A 14,166-nucleotide genomic window follows, 5' to 3' on the forward strand; every position below is an offset into this window, starting at 1 on the left:
ATCAGTTAATACTTCCGAACGCCTTAACAAGATTTTACATGCATGTTATAATTCCCATGATAGTTAATTATTTATTACAAATTTAACATAAAAATAGATATATCGTTCTTTATCATGAAAATTCTGACGACAACAAATAATCATTGTATTTCCTTTATCTTCAATGTTTAAGCTCGACTAAATTGTAGATAAAAAAAAATAAAAATTGCTGTGATAGATAAAGTTACATTCATGATTGTGGAATACAATGAATTAGTCGTAGTTGACTTTGTTATCCTTTTTGACAATCATATGAAGTATGAATACAACATCGTTGACACAAATGAAGGGGATAAAGATTAGGGCGATGGCAATTTTAATAGCCTTGCATCTGTTGCGGTAGAATGAGGATATCTAACTCGAGGACAAGGACAAAATTGGAACTTATTCCCTTTCTTTCTTTAAGAATTATAATCTACCTTGAACTGCTTATTTAAATGAAAGTTACTAGATTAGAAGTTTGAATCCTAACTTAAAAAATTAAAGTTAAATTATAAGTTTAAAACAAAATTTCATATTATAGGAACTAGAGTATACATTTTAAAGTTTGACGAACTAAATGGATATCAACTTGAAACTATATTTTGTCCGATATTATATATATATATATATATATATATATTTTTTTTTTATAGAACAACACAATTGCCTTATTGATATCAACACTCTTGAGACACATTTGTGTGTCTTCGTTCCACCCTCAAGGTCATCTAACTGAACTTCTTGTCCGATTAGACAACAAAGTATAGCTCTAATACCAATTGTCACGGTCGTACATTTTCAACTGTGCAGCGTTATGATCTTAACATATTCATGACAAGCCTTGAAGCTGCGAGGAAACCCCATCTCCACTTGATTTTCGTCCATATGTATGGCTTTGTTGGACCTTAAATGAAGTTTGCATTTGGCAATCGAAGATAACTTGTGCAAAATTTAATTTCGTTCAACCACACTGCTGCCTATGCGTACATAACACATAATTTTTGTTAATGTGCGAGGAGAGTGTTAAACTTTCAAATTTGTGTTGAGCAGGAGTTCAACTTTAGAAAATTTAACATTTAAAATTATATTAACATAATTATTAAATTTAAAATATGTATAATGAGTGAATAAAATTTTAAAAATACAAAACGTACTCAATAATATTTAGAGATTTTTTTTTTTTTTTTTTGAAAATGTATTAAATAATTTAAAGTTTAGTAATATATTTGACGGTATTTTTAAAAAACAAAAATTAAAATGAAATAATGGCTGAACATAGTTTTATTATTATTATTATTTAAAAATCTTAATTGAAGAAAAAAATAAAAATAAACTAAAATTGAAAGCTTTGAGTGAGCCAAATGTGGGCGATGGAAACATAGTTGAGAGGTAGCTCAAATACCCCAACCAACGCCTCGGCCTCTCCGCCCTCTTTCTTATACTTCTCTTCCACCGCCCACTCTAACAGTTCGTTTTCATTTCTCCAATGGCGTCCTCGTTCCTCTCTCGTGCTGCTCTCTCCAGCAATACCACTGCCATTTCATTTTCCTTCTCTTCTTCCATCTCTTCTCCCCTCCCATGGAGCTCTTCCCGTTCATACACCTCCTTTCCCGCTAATTCTCGTCGGAGGATTCCTGTCGTTCAATCCAAGATCCGCGAGATTTTCATGCCTGCCCTAAGCTCTACCATGACTGAGGGAAAGATCGTTTCGTGGGTCAAATCTGAAGGGGACGTTCTATCCAAAGGAGAGAGTGTCGTCGTTGTGGAGTCTGACAAGGCGGATATGGATGTGGAGACTTTTTATGATGGAATTCTCGCCGCTATTGTTGTTGGAGAGGGTGAAACTGCCCCTGTTGGAGCTCCTATTGGTTTATTGGCCGAGACTGAAGAGGAGGTCGCTGAGGCTAAGGCTAAAGCCGCGTCAAAATCCGCGGCTCCTTCGTCTCCTGCTGCTGCTGTTTCTCCCTCTCCTCCGCCTCCCTCTTCTAGTCCTGCTCCGGCGACATCTCAGCCATCGCCTCCGCCGCCCACGGCTGCGTCGGATGGACCAAGGAAGACTGTGGCTACCCCTCAGGCGAAGAAGCTAGCCAAACAGCACAAGGTGGATATTGGATCCATAACCGGTACTGGTCCATTCGGTCGAATTACTCCGGCAGATGTGGAGGCTGCGGCAGGAATTGTCCCTTCGAAGCCTGCTGTAAGCAATGTGGCTTCACCCGTGGCCTCTGGGATTGCTCCAGTGGCTGCCGCTGCTCCAACGAAAGCTGCTGCAGCTCCTTCCAACTTGCCTCCTCCAGTTCCGGGCTCAACGGTTGTGCCATTCACGACAATGCAGGCGGCGGTGTCTAAGAATATGGTGGAGAGTCTCTCTGTTCCTACATTCCGAGTTGGTTATCCGGTATCCACTGATGCTCTTGATGCGCTCTATGAGAAGGTACATGAAATGTTTACACGATTTAGTTGGATTTTTGCTTATTTTGCATCTTTTTGGAAACTATTGACCATCTAGTTGGGGTATTACAACGATTCAGGTGAAACCAAAGGGTGTCACAATGACTGCCCTCCTGGCCAAGGCTGCTGCAATGGCCCTCGCTCAGCATCCTGTTGTAAATGCAAGCTGTAAAGACGGTAAGAGCTTTACGTATAACAACAACATAAATATTGCAGTAGCCGTGGCTATCAACGGTGGGTTGATAACTCCTGTTCTTCAGGATGCAGATAAGGCAAGTCGATTACATTGCGTATTAATGTCGTTGGATGTACAATGCCCGGATATAGATATTGTTTCTTTTGGGTTTCTTCTTATTTATTCATTATTCATTGCAGTTGGACCTCTACCTACTGTCTCAAAAATGGAAAGAATTGGTAGAGAAAGCCAGATCCAAGCAGCTTCAGCCCAATGAGTATAATTCAGGTACCAACACTTCCTTCTCTCTCAGTTCGAGTTTGCGGGCATGAGAATTTATTTGTTGTACTTAACCTATGAGACAGAGTAAAATTGAGTTAATACTGCCTGTAGGAACTTTTACTCTTTCCAATCTGGGCATGTTTGGAGTGGACAGGTTCGATGCTATACTTCCTCCTGGCCAGGTGAGTAATGAGCGTTAGGCTACTTATACATAGGCAATATGGTTTTGTTGGTCCCTTTGTGTTTTGTGTTGATTATTTCACAATACGTCAGGGGGCTATCATGGCTGTTGGAGCATCAAAGCCGACCGTTGTCACTGATGCTGATGGCTTTTTCAGCGTGAAAAGTAAAATGTTGGTGAGTTCTGTTTCTTCTAACATTTTGTTACGTTCTCATCTTTATTTATTATTTATTATGAATGCTGAATTTAAGGTTAGTTAGGAACTGATTAAGCCAATAAGCCATCTAAATTACATTGAACTGTATTCATGGATAATGATCAACACAATGATTCTCATTCTATTCCAAGTTATCTACTTCAAGGGGTTTTTTGGGGTTAAGTTTTGCAAGGACTGTTAACAATAGTTTAGCAGAGGAATGGAAAGCGTGGGAATAAGGCAAGGCTATGCTTAAGTTTACACAGGAACTACAAGCGTTTGGTTGATAGTAATGAGATCTGTGAGATGTGATTTTGATCTGTATCTTTTTACTATCTCATATCTACTGATATGTTTTATATAGTAGTAACCTAGCATGGAGAGAAACAGAGGGTTCTGTAGAGAAGAGGTCAGATTTGTCCTTGTTTCGTCCCAGGAGTCATCACTAGTGTCCAAGGAGAAGTCATTTAGCCTCTATCATTAAGATTCCTTCTGATATTCAAGTTCCATCAATAAGAGGGAATGCCGCATTGGCTAATTAATAAAAACAAGATGCTTTTGAAAGTAGGCAGGGAAGCCACTTAACCTTTCCTTAAGTCTTCCCAAGAAAGGATTCTCTTACCCTTACGAATCGATTTTGATCCTTTTGGCCATGACCTGCTCAAGATTGGATATATATTGCCCTAACTATTTATGATTTGAACTAATGCATCTTTCCTTTAACTGTGGCCAACCGAATGGAAGTGTCTTTGGTGCCCTGTCCCATTTTTCTTACTGTAATATCTTCAGTTCGGTTTGTCAGTTTTGAAGCCACTGAATTTATGATTTTATGTTGGTTGGTGAACTGAGGACCTTAAGGTGGGCCGACCAGCCTAATGTTGGTTGGCATACAACACACAGGCCTAAACCCATGTAACCACAAATTTCCACTTCTTTGTTTTTGAAAAATGGCCAACCAGACATAACATAGGCAAAAGTTTCTTGAATTGGATTGAAGGTGCAAAACTTGCCCCTCTAGACATTATTAGAGATAGCTACATTCATAATGATGTTTCATATCTCCACAATGTAGAGGCTGGTAAAATTTCTCTGTTCCTCTTATTCATTCCACAATTATTTTCTTTTGTTCTGGTGTGGTGTGCAAAGCTTCTTGTCTAGTGAATGCTGGCAGAAATCCTTTGTAGTGTATAGACGCCTTCTGTGAAACTGAACTGACTGGCAAATTCTGCATTTGGCAGGTGAATGTGACTGCTGATCACCGAATAGTTTATGGTGCTGACTTGGCTGCCTTCCTTCAGACCTTCGCAAAGATAGTTGAGAATCCAGAAAGCCTGACCTTGTAGAAAGTCTTCATTTGCAAGCTTCAACATCAATTAAACTTGACTGCAAGAAGAATAGGCAAAATCTTTTTTTCTTTTTGGCCACGGAATGATGTAAGTTTGAGTTAAACAGAGTCCCATCGGAATGCTTTTTGTGCAGGAGCCAGGAGGTCCTATGGATACTTTATTTCGTTGTACTTCAAATTTATTTTATTTCTAGAAGATTTGAAGAACAATAATGAGTTGATTTACTTTTTCTAAGTTATTGCGTACGGGAAATGTGTTGGTAGAAACTCATTGGATGAAGAAAGATTGTTTTGATGTTGGTTCTTCAGCAGCTTCTTACTTTAAACTTGTGCCTCTCCGTAGATGTTTAAAGAAGTGCTTCCTGTGAATGGTCTATTAAGCACAATAGTTTATGTGAAATCATTTCCCTTTTGCTTTATAATTGAAAGACCTAAAAGTAGCAAGATTTATCTGATATTCGGATACAATCTGACATGTTATGAATTCAAATAATCTATACACACACAATAACACTAAACAAAATGTGTATTACAAAGAACTTTTATGAAAGTGTTCAGACATATAATGTATAATCTGTTTGAAGAGCCAGCAAAAGGCTTCTTTTTTTTTGTTTTTTTTGTTCTCCTTACCAACTCAGTTGAGATGAGCAGGGGCTTAGACAGGATAGTGAAGAATCGATTGTCTATGGAAGGAGGTGAAAGTCACCAGTCCAAGGCGATATTCCTAGAAATGTAAAGATTGTCAATATATTCTATGACCGGACCGGATGCATCAATATACCTTCTCATTTTCTTCTCTGCTGATTGATCTGCAATGGTGAAAGAGGTGCTGTGAATTTATTTGTGCGCACAGACATAGTTAGCTATATAATTAGGAAGAGTAAGCATACTGGTTTCGTTGAGCTTTAGCAGAAGCTGCTCCCTCGTTGGAAGAGTATACATTCCAGCAGAAACTGCTGTTCTGACTGTCCAGCTGTGGTAGGGTGCACAAACTTGGGCATAAGCTGTTGAGGCCGCATCCCTTAACGAGTATTCACTAAAGATACAAGTGAGAAGCTAATAAGTTCACCCCTTTCTGATATTCAAATAAGTTATGGCCTCTTGGTTATCAACCCGAGCATAGCTTAGTTGGTTTAAGCATGTACCCTGACTAACTATATGAACTCTTAATTGTTGAGAAATGTTAGGAGAGAGTTCCATATTTGCTAATTTAAGATCATGGGTTTATAAAAAGGAATATCTCCATTGGTATGAGGCATTTTGGGAGAAGAGATAATATAATACCATTGTGAAGAATCAGTTATGTCCAGCTTAGTGATGTCAATTGAATCCTCAAATGTCGAACAAAGAATTGTGAGTTTCAAAGGTATAGTAAAAAATGATTAAAGTGTCAAACAAAGGGTATACATTGTTCGAGGGCTCCAGAGAACGAGTCGAGCCTCGATCAAGGGAGAGACTGTTCAAGAGTTCCATAGGCCTCATGAGAGGCTCTCAAGGGAAGAATTGTTGAGAATTTTTGGAAAGAATAGTTGAGAGGGAGTCTTACATGGACTAATTTAAGGAATGATCATAATTTTAGTAAAGAATTCGAGAGCTTTTAGTGAAAGTAGACAGTATCATAACACCGTGGAGGTTTGTTATTTCAACATCAATTACAAGAGATCCCAAAATTTATTTAAAGGAACAAATTAAGATTTACTTATCCTCTGTTTGGAATAAAGAAAGTTAGAAATGATTTTCAATTTTCAACCTCGTTAGTTGTTCGCTCGTTCATTTGTCCAAAAACATTCGACAATTTTTTATGAGCTTCGGAGAACCATTGACAACAAAGGAAATGATCATTCCTAGCTCACTTCAGACATTAATCCTTCCAAAAAAACAAAAGAATAAGGCACAGCAGATTCAAAATGAACGCAACCAACCAACCAGCAAAAGAAATGGCAGAGGAATCAAAACAAGAACACAACTTCTTCCATCTTGATTGCAGATGCAGAAAGTAAGAGAAAAAGAGGCCATAACTTACTCAGTGGACATGAATTGTTCAAACAGAGCTCTAATAAGGTCCAATCCTTGTCTAACTCGACGCAGATTGCGAGAATGGCTTCCTGGTGTCTTTACTGTGTCATTTGCAACATCAGCATCAAGTATTGTAGGCACAGTCACGTGCTTCTTGGAAGCTTCCGCAAGATCGTGAACCTGAAACAACAAACCATCAAAAGGGGTTCATTCCAATTCCAATTTGCAAATTCCCAACATCTCTCATCCATTTTTAGGTAAAGAAAACAAAATAGAAGACGAAGCATTGGAGGAATATAACCTTGGAGACATACTCTAACTCAGCGAATTTGAAGGCGAGGCCAAGGGAACTGAAAAGTACAGAGACCAGAGAACAAGCATCACAGAGCATATCCAATCGGAGTTCTTCAGAGGAATCCTTCAAAGAAACCACTAATTTGGCAAGCAATTCGAAGGACTCGGCTATGGCGGTAAGAGGGGACGCAACATTGTCCATTTTTATGAGCCCTCAAAATCCACCGCCACACCCAACACCATTATACGCAAAGTCTTCACCAAGTCATCGGAAATTCCAGAGCATTGGAGACTGAGAGAAGAAAGTAACGAGAACCCAGTTCGAAATTTGCAGGTATTGAAAAGAATTTCGAGTTTTCCCCTTCCTCTTCTGTGCAGAATGTGTAACTGAAACGGGAGATTTGAATGAATGTTCGGTTTTATTTTTACATTTATTTCGTGGGTTTGGGAAGTTGGGAAGTTCGCTACGGATGCGGTTTGTCCAACAGAAAATTGAAAATGGGAAGGGATGAATAGAGGAGAGAGAGAGAGAGAGAGAGAGAGAGAGAGTGGTGTATGGTGCAATGAAGGTGTGCAGTGCCACTAATTTCGCGCCATTTCAGGTGGAGAGCTTCCATGGTGAATTATCAGCGGCACGTCTCACACCCCTTTTCTTTCAATCTTTCTATTTTGTTTCAATCATACAGAACTTCTAAAACTGAGACAAATCTTAAGTTTAAAATAAAATAAAATATTAATGAATTAAAATTATATCAATATCCTTAACATTTTTTTCTTTAAAACACTAAAACAATCAATTCCACACCAAAGTTCTTCGCCATTCAAACACAATCCAAAGCTTTTATCAAATCTCAATAAATCTCACAAACCCTCACAATTAAACTTTTGACTAGGTTATCATTAACTTACAAAGTTACATTAACTCTTGAATTTTGAAAAAACCCATGTCCTTAAACTTTCTAAAATGTTAAAAAAAATAAGGAGAGCTTTCAAATTTTTCATTAATTCACTCCCAATTTTTTTAAAAAATTTAAAAATGTGTATAAAAGTTTAAAGAGATTAATACTACTATATACTAATATGAATATTTTTGAACTATTTTCTTAAAAAATTAAAAAAGTATTTTTTTATTTTTTTTAATAAAAAAATTAAGGTATTAATGAAATTTCAAAATGGTATTTTTGAAACATTTTTTTAAAATGGAAAATAAAATAATAATAATGAAATTAAATAAAAAAAATACTATTTTTTTTATTTATAAATATAGATTTTTAGCAATATTAAATATTATGATGTTTATTGAAACTTATATTTTAAGACAAATTATAGATATTTTTATTAATTTAACACAAATTTGACTGTCAAAACTCAAATATTATCTTGTCTTTTAAACTGATAACAAAAAGACTAATTTGAACTACAACAAAAATGATCAACAAGACTTTCACCTTTACAACCAGAATTTGAAAGCAATGAATAAAATAATAAATTAAAGATGTAATTAAAATAAACAATAAATTAAAGAAGTTTTTCAACATAAGATTGGATGATTCATTGTACTCCTCAATCGAAGTTCATTAATAAAAGATCACTAGATTAAGATTTAATGATATTTTTGTAACGTTCAACTAAAGAAACAATCGTGCCTGACTTCATCTATACCTTGGAAATTCTCTTAAGTGTGAAATTTACAAATAATAAGACAATGATAACATAACGCATTGAACTTTCAATCACAACAGAACACGTCTGATCGATCCTTAAGCCTAAAGGGAACAGCACTGACAAAATAATAGACTAAAAAGTCGAATTCCAGTTGAAGTATAGAAATTACATTGACACAAACCTCGAAGTATTGGGTTGCGAATTAAAATAAAATAAAAATAAAAAAAGGATAAAACGCATCTTCACATCTATGTTCACAGCAAGCACAATTCACAATGTTGCCAAAGGCGAAAAGAAAGACAGAGATCGGAGGGGAGCACAACGGATAAATACAGATTCTTTTCTTTTTGTTTTGATGTTGGATTGGCTGTCTTCATATATATATATATATTTTGGGGTTTATTAAAATCGGCAGGAGAATGGACTAATTCTGATTACCCTCAAATTCGTGGATATGATCTAAAAGATAGTTGGCAGCCATTTCCTCGTTCTTGTTGCAGGCGAAGAAAACCTCCACTACTAGAGCTCTATCGAAGCCCAAATCCTCAAGCTGTTGGGAAGGAAGACAGATAACCACAATATAGTTAATCATAAAAGATCTAATAAATCCCATTGCCTTTATTTTTATGTTAAAATGCAAGATTGTCTTTAATAGATTTTTTAACTTTCAATTGCTTAAAATTTCCAGACCATTGGAAGTTTAGACTCACTTCAAACATAAAATTCAATTTTTACTTAATATATCGATTAATTTTTTAATTTTTGAATATTTCAAGGAACTATTAAACATAAAATTGACAATTCAAGAATCAATTAAAAGTTGCTAAATCAAGAATGAACCCATTAGACACATAATTGAAAGTTCACAGACCAATTAGACACTTAAAGCTAGGAGAATAAATTGATGCCAAACTCAAGGGTAAAATAAACTCATAATTTAACAAACTTCACCTTATTATTAATATTAGTAAATGAAAACAAGACAAGTTCTTTTAGTATCTATTAAATTCTCTCTAAACAGTTAAGTCATATGATAATGTATAAGGTAAACTAACCCGTTGAATGGCTTCACGCTCCTCCGGGGTTACAGTTATAGCCTGCGGCATAGCCTCAGCAAGCTGCCCAAGTATATTCCTGAACAAATTTTTGGATATTATTATAATCCATCAACTTCCACCATTGTCTCAAAGTGAGAAGTGCGGAAAAAAGATTTACCCTTCTCCTTCAAGGGGCTCATTAATCAAGCGGAGGAAGTCAGGTTGATGATCTTGAATAAGCCTAATCAACTGAGGATTTTGTTTACCCAACTCTTGAAGCATAGGCTAAAACAAAATCAAAGAAAGGGGGCCTTTATAAAACGAAGTAATGAACCTCACGTTTAGAAAAAAGTGTCAATTGCAGTAGATGAAGAACCTGGAGTATCTGAGGATTAGCTCGCACCATTGCTCGCAAAGCTTGGAACTGAGACAGGAAAGAACACATTTTCAGAGGCGGGCATAATATGAAGTGAATCTGTCGGTTTGGGAGAAGGAGGAGAGAGAGACCTGAGGACTATTTCGTAGAAAATCAAGACTGCCGGAACCAACAGCTCCGGAAGATATATTAGGCAAACCCTGAAGTAAAAAAAAAAAAGGTACATAAACTTTCAAGTTTGAAAATAACCTATAAAATTTCTCGATCATTTTTTCCTAGCAAACTTGTATTATTAAAACGGAACCTATCAAGTTGCTTAATTTTTCTTTTCCTACCTGAGGAAAGAGATCTAATGGATTAGCATTTGGGCCAGTTGACGTCACAGATGCAGGCTGGGCTGGCTGTGCAGGTTGGGCTGGCTGTGCAGGTTGGGCTGAAGGGTTGGTCGCTTGCACAGTAGACGGAACTCCAGCAGCAGGTGGGGTTTCAAGTTGTTCAGGTATTCCCTATACATAATAAGATAATTTTGTTCATACAATACATTCTAAATCAATTAAGCTAGCAGAGATAAAAGTATGACCATTCATAATTCATTCACTAATAAGGAACATCAAGCAATAGTAATTTGAAGTTCAAGTGCAATTACAAGTTCAAGGCCCACTCCCAACTGAAAGAAAGCCTCAAAAGAGAACTTGCTAAAATATATTGAGACGAGAATAACAGTAGAACTGAAAAAGAATTAAATCTGGACTTACAGAATAAAGGTAATCAACAGCCCTTTCTGGATTATTGTAAGCAGCACGAAGAGCTCGAACAACAGTGTCTCTGTCCCAAATCCCTCCGCCCATGAGAAGAATTTGTTGGATAGTGTCCTCCAAGTTACTACCAGCAACCAGGTTAGAAGCTGCTTGGCTGTAGACATCGGATTCTGCCCTGTGTTTCATAATGTGGAATACAAGAGATTTAGAGAACTTGAAATAGAGAGAAAGGAGCCCTAGCAAAGAACACGAAAAACCATCAAGGAAAGGGCAGAAAATTCCTCACAAAACAGGGGTTGCAGGAACTGTAGCTGGAGCTGGAGCTGGAGCCAGAGCCGGAGGAGCGGGAGGAGAAGAGTCGGTAACAGTAGCAGGCCTGAAATAAAGATTATTGACATAATCGTAAATGCTCCCAGAACAATTATTCTGGAAAATGAAATGAAATACATAGAAGTGAATTTAAACTCACGGTGCTGATGTTGGTAGAGGAACTTCCGACGTTGACACTGGAGTGGCAGCAGGTGCAGGGGCAGTGTTCTGTGGTGCCTGCAAGTTAGTCATATCATACTATAAATCCAATTTCTCTTTATTTCCTTTTTCACAAGAAAATTAGTCGAAAAAACAATATTTTATGGGAATAAATAACACAATTGAAGAACACTGCTTTAACTCCAAAGGATTGGCTACAGAAATCAAACATCATGCATGGTTTGTATATAATTATTTTGAGATAACATGTACAACTATTATTGTACCATCAGTATCTTTTTTTTAAAAAAAAAGACATTGACTTTAGTATTATGAAGAAATGAAAAACCATTTTGTCAATCATATAAATACTTGAAGACAAATTTATGCATCCACTATTTTAAGCAATATATATTAGTTTTTTGTTAATTAAAGAGAATTAGAGTAACTGATAAATTCATTCAATAGTGTGAAAATGACCAACCACTTCGAGGGACAGGTACAACTATTAGCTCACAAAAAAATACAAACCACCAAAATTAAGTACTAAAAAGCTTACACAAGAATTGATATTAGCATCCAATAAACTCAGTGGAAAAAACAGAAGGGGAAAAGATCCACTGGAAAAAAGTGAATTACAACATTTAAAACATTCAAAGACACACTGAAACTGTCACCACCATTACCACTTGCCAGTAAAGCTTACAATTATGCTTACCTTCGATACTGGCGCAGCTTGTGTGGTAGAAGATGTCCCACCCGATGAACTTTTATTCTACAAACAAAAAGTAAATAAAAAAAAATAAAACAATCATTTGAGCAAAACAAAACAGAGATAAAAAAAAAGGTCATGAAGAGAAATAAACAAAAGGTTTCACACTTTAGCCCATCATTAAGTTGCAATATGATCTTGTACAACTAAACACATCAAGATTTTTGTCGTCACTTCAAATTCAAGTGCAGACAACAGGAACAGTGCTGTGCAACTTAGTAACAAACAATACAAAAGAAGGCAGAAACACTCTCTTCTGTGTTAGTACTACACTTCCCAGCACTACACTACCGATTTGTAAGCCTCCATCTCAAGGCAAGGTAGTCTACAGCGTTATCAAGACATCTCTCCCAATCAATAGAGGTAAACCATCTTCCCTCTTCATAAAACTAAAAGAGCAAGTACAGTCAAGGGAACGAATACTACACGTTTCCTGACAAATTTTCTCTAATTTTTTTCCCTCTTTTTAATAAAAAAACTGGCATTAATTGAAAAAATATGAAAGATCACAAAGAGTCAAAAAAGAGAGGGGGAGAGAGATAACTAGCCATACAAAAAGCACTCCCGTCCAAGATAATCAAACCTAAGAAATAATGACAAAAATAGTTGGGCATAGACATTCAAAGGGAAACACACTGACTTCTTCACAAGACCTCTCCATTCCATTAAAACGTCACCTATTTCTCTCCAGCCACATCCCTCATAAAGTAGTAAAAAAGAAGACCACCAAAATATACAACCCTTATCTCCGAAACAGAGGGTGGAAGAACACCTCCTTGTTTCATCCAACTAAAATTGCATCCACACTATCACATCTTTCTAGCTTAAAAAGGAGTACCATGTGGAAACTGTGTTAAATTAAAGAAACATATCATCAATACAAAAATAAATACATTACCACTCTCATCATATAGTTCATCTTTGACCATCATAAGCTCTAGTTAAAGCCAAAACACACAATACATATCCAGGTGCTATTCCAGTCTCCAACATGATTGACTGAACTATAGATGTATCATTTTAGCATATAACCTTCACTAATGTGAAGCCTGGAGGGTATTGGCTTTCACGATGCCTTTTGATGATGGCATGAGGTAATCTAACCATTGATCTCATTAAATATCTCTTTTTGTTGAAATAATGAATCAAGCTTTTTTCTTTGTAAGAATATTAATCTCTCATATCCCAAGAATATATTATTTACACAATCCTTCCGATCAAAAAAAAAAAATCGTTACCTTTGTTAACATTATTACAATAAAACTATTTTCGGAAACTTTATTTTCATCCAGTGTTGTGCCGTCTTTAAGGACTTTCCCTTGATGGATAAGCATCTGCTGAGCAGCAGGGTAAACATCAGCACCCTGAACAGTTTCTATGTTTTTCTTCACATCAGCAACCTAAGAACCAACAAAAATCAATTTATTTAACATTCAAAAGGCAGAAGGTATGAATGGTGGCACAACAGATAATGAAAGTTGAATACAGCCATGTGCTTTTTAAAATTTACCAAAGGTAGGAATATATGTATTAAACTTATTTTGTTTGTAAAATCTTGCAGTAAATGTAGGTGCCAGCATCAAACAAAGATTAACTATTTGAGCGAAAATTTACTTAATAAGTATTAAGTACCGTAAGTATTCTCTCTTCTTAAATGTTAGATGGTAGCATGCAGTAGTCATACACAATTCTGAAGCACTAACGTAAGGATCTTGAAAAATTTAGTTGTTAGTGGGGTTGGCTAATCTAATGCCCACGACTTTACATTGTGGATCTTGTAGTCTTAATGCCAATTATTCTATTATGATGATGTCAGTTAGGTCAGATAAAAGACTCAAATAGTCAGTTAGGTTAGATAAAAGACTCAAATAAAATTATGTAAATATTTTAAATTTTAAATTTTACTCTATAAAGTCTAGTCCATGATTTTAGGAGAATTTTCCATTTATTATATACACTAGTCTATAATTGAGATTAGAGGAGTTTGATATAGAACGTGTGTGCAATTCCTTTAATACAAAAAAAAAAAAAAAAAAAAAAAAAAAAAAAAAAAAAAAAAAAAAAAAAAAAAAAAAAAAAAAAAAAAAAAAAAAAAAAAAAAAAAAAAAAAAAAAAAAAAAAAAAAAAAA

The 14,166-nt window shown here is 35.8% G+C and overlaps 3 protein-coding genes across 3 annotated transcripts in view; 1 reads left to right on the forward strand and 2 right to left on the reverse strand.

Annotated features, from left to right (window-relative positions):
* The first annotated feature begins 1,414 nt into the window (after positions 1-1,414).
* LOC111477870 (dihydrolipoyllysine-residue acetyltransferase component 4 of pyruvate dehydrogenase complex, chloroplastic) lies at positions 1,415-4,957 on the forward strand. The gene is made up of 6 exons (XM_023121858.1): positions 1,415-2,455; positions 2,553-2,744; positions 2,848-2,935; positions 3,041-3,111; positions 3,203-3,286; positions 4,545-4,957. Exons 1-6 carry the CDS (start codon positions 1,508-1,510, stop codon positions 4,647-4,649), a joined length of 1,488 nt encoding a protein of 495 aa, XP_022977626.1. The 5' UTR covers positions 1,415-1,507; the 3' UTR covers positions 4,650-4,957.
* A 193-nt stretch (positions 4,958-5,150) lies between these two features.
* Positions 5,151-7,620, reverse strand: LOC111483863 (ACD11 homolog protein). Its single transcript, XM_023130268.1, has 4 exons — positions 6,969-7,620; positions 6,675-6,847; positions 5,542-5,687; positions 5,151-5,460 (listed from the first exon to the last, which is right to left on the reverse strand). Exons 1-4 carry the CDS (start codon positions 7,161-7,163, stop codon positions 5,354-5,356), a joined length of 621 nt encoding a protein of 206 aa, XP_022986036.1. The 5' UTR covers positions 7,164-7,620; the 3' UTR covers positions 5,151-5,353.
* A 1,041-nt stretch (positions 7,621-8,661) lies between these two features.
* LOC111479749 (ubiquitin receptor RAD23d-like) overlaps positions 8,662-14,166 on the reverse strand; it is an 8,396-nt gene continuing 2,891 nt past the window's right edge. Inside the window, exons 2-12 of the mRNA XM_023124631.1 lie at positions 13,276-13,437; positions 11,984-12,040; positions 11,267-11,343; positions 11,084-11,173; positions 10,795-10,972; positions 10,375-10,545; positions 10,171-10,239; positions 10,040-10,087; positions 9,842-9,948; positions 9,682-9,760; positions 8,662-9,176 (exon numbers count right to left, since the gene is read on the reverse strand). Of these exons, the coding sequence (XP_022980399.1) occupies positions 9,051-9,176; positions 9,682-9,760; positions 9,842-9,948; positions 10,040-10,087; positions 10,171-10,239; positions 10,375-10,545; positions 10,795-10,972; positions 11,084-11,173; positions 11,267-11,343; positions 11,984-12,040; positions 13,276-13,437 (1,164 nt within the window). The 3' untranslated portion in view covers positions 8,662-9,050. The remainder of the gene's footprint in view (positions 9,177-9,681; positions 9,761-9,841; positions 9,949-10,039; positions 10,088-10,170; positions 10,240-10,374; positions 10,546-10,794; positions 10,973-11,083; positions 11,174-11,266; positions 11,344-11,983; positions 12,041-13,275; positions 13,438-14,166) is intronic.

This window comes from Cucurbita maxima, unplaced genomic scaffold (assembly GCF_002738345.1).
Source record: "Cucurbita maxima cultivar Rimu unplaced genomic scaffold, Cmax_1.0 Cma_Scf00001, whole genome shotgun sequence".
In the NCBI taxonomy this organism is placed as follows: Eukaryota; Viridiplantae; Streptophyta; class Magnoliopsida; order Cucurbitales; family Cucurbitaceae; genus Cucurbita; species Cucurbita maxima.

Coding starts and splice junctions, on each gene's coding strand:
- LOC111477870 (XM_023121858.1), top strand. CDS start 1,508: ATGGCGTCCTCGTTCCTCTCTCGTGCTGCTCTCTCCAGCAATACCACT. Junction 2,745..2,847: donor TTCTTCAGGATGCAGATAAG/GCAAGTCGATTA, acceptor TATTCATTGCAG/TTGGACCTCTACCTACTGTC. Junction 2,936..3,040: donor GCCCAATGAGTATAATTCAG/GTACCAACACTT, acceptor TACTGCCTGTAG/GAACTTTTACTCTTTCCAAT.
- LOC111483863 (XM_023130268.1), bottom strand. CDS start 7,163: ATGGACAATGTTGCGTCCCCTCTTACCGCCATAGCCGAGTCCTTCGAA. Junction 6,848..6,968: donor AGTTAGAGTATGTCTCCAAG/GTTATATTCCTC, acceptor TTGTTGTTTCAG/GTTCACGATCTTGCGGAAGC. Junction 5,688..6,674: donor GAACAATTCATGTCCACTGA/GTAAGTTATGGC, acceptor TTGTATCTTTAG/TGAATACTCGTTAAGGGATG.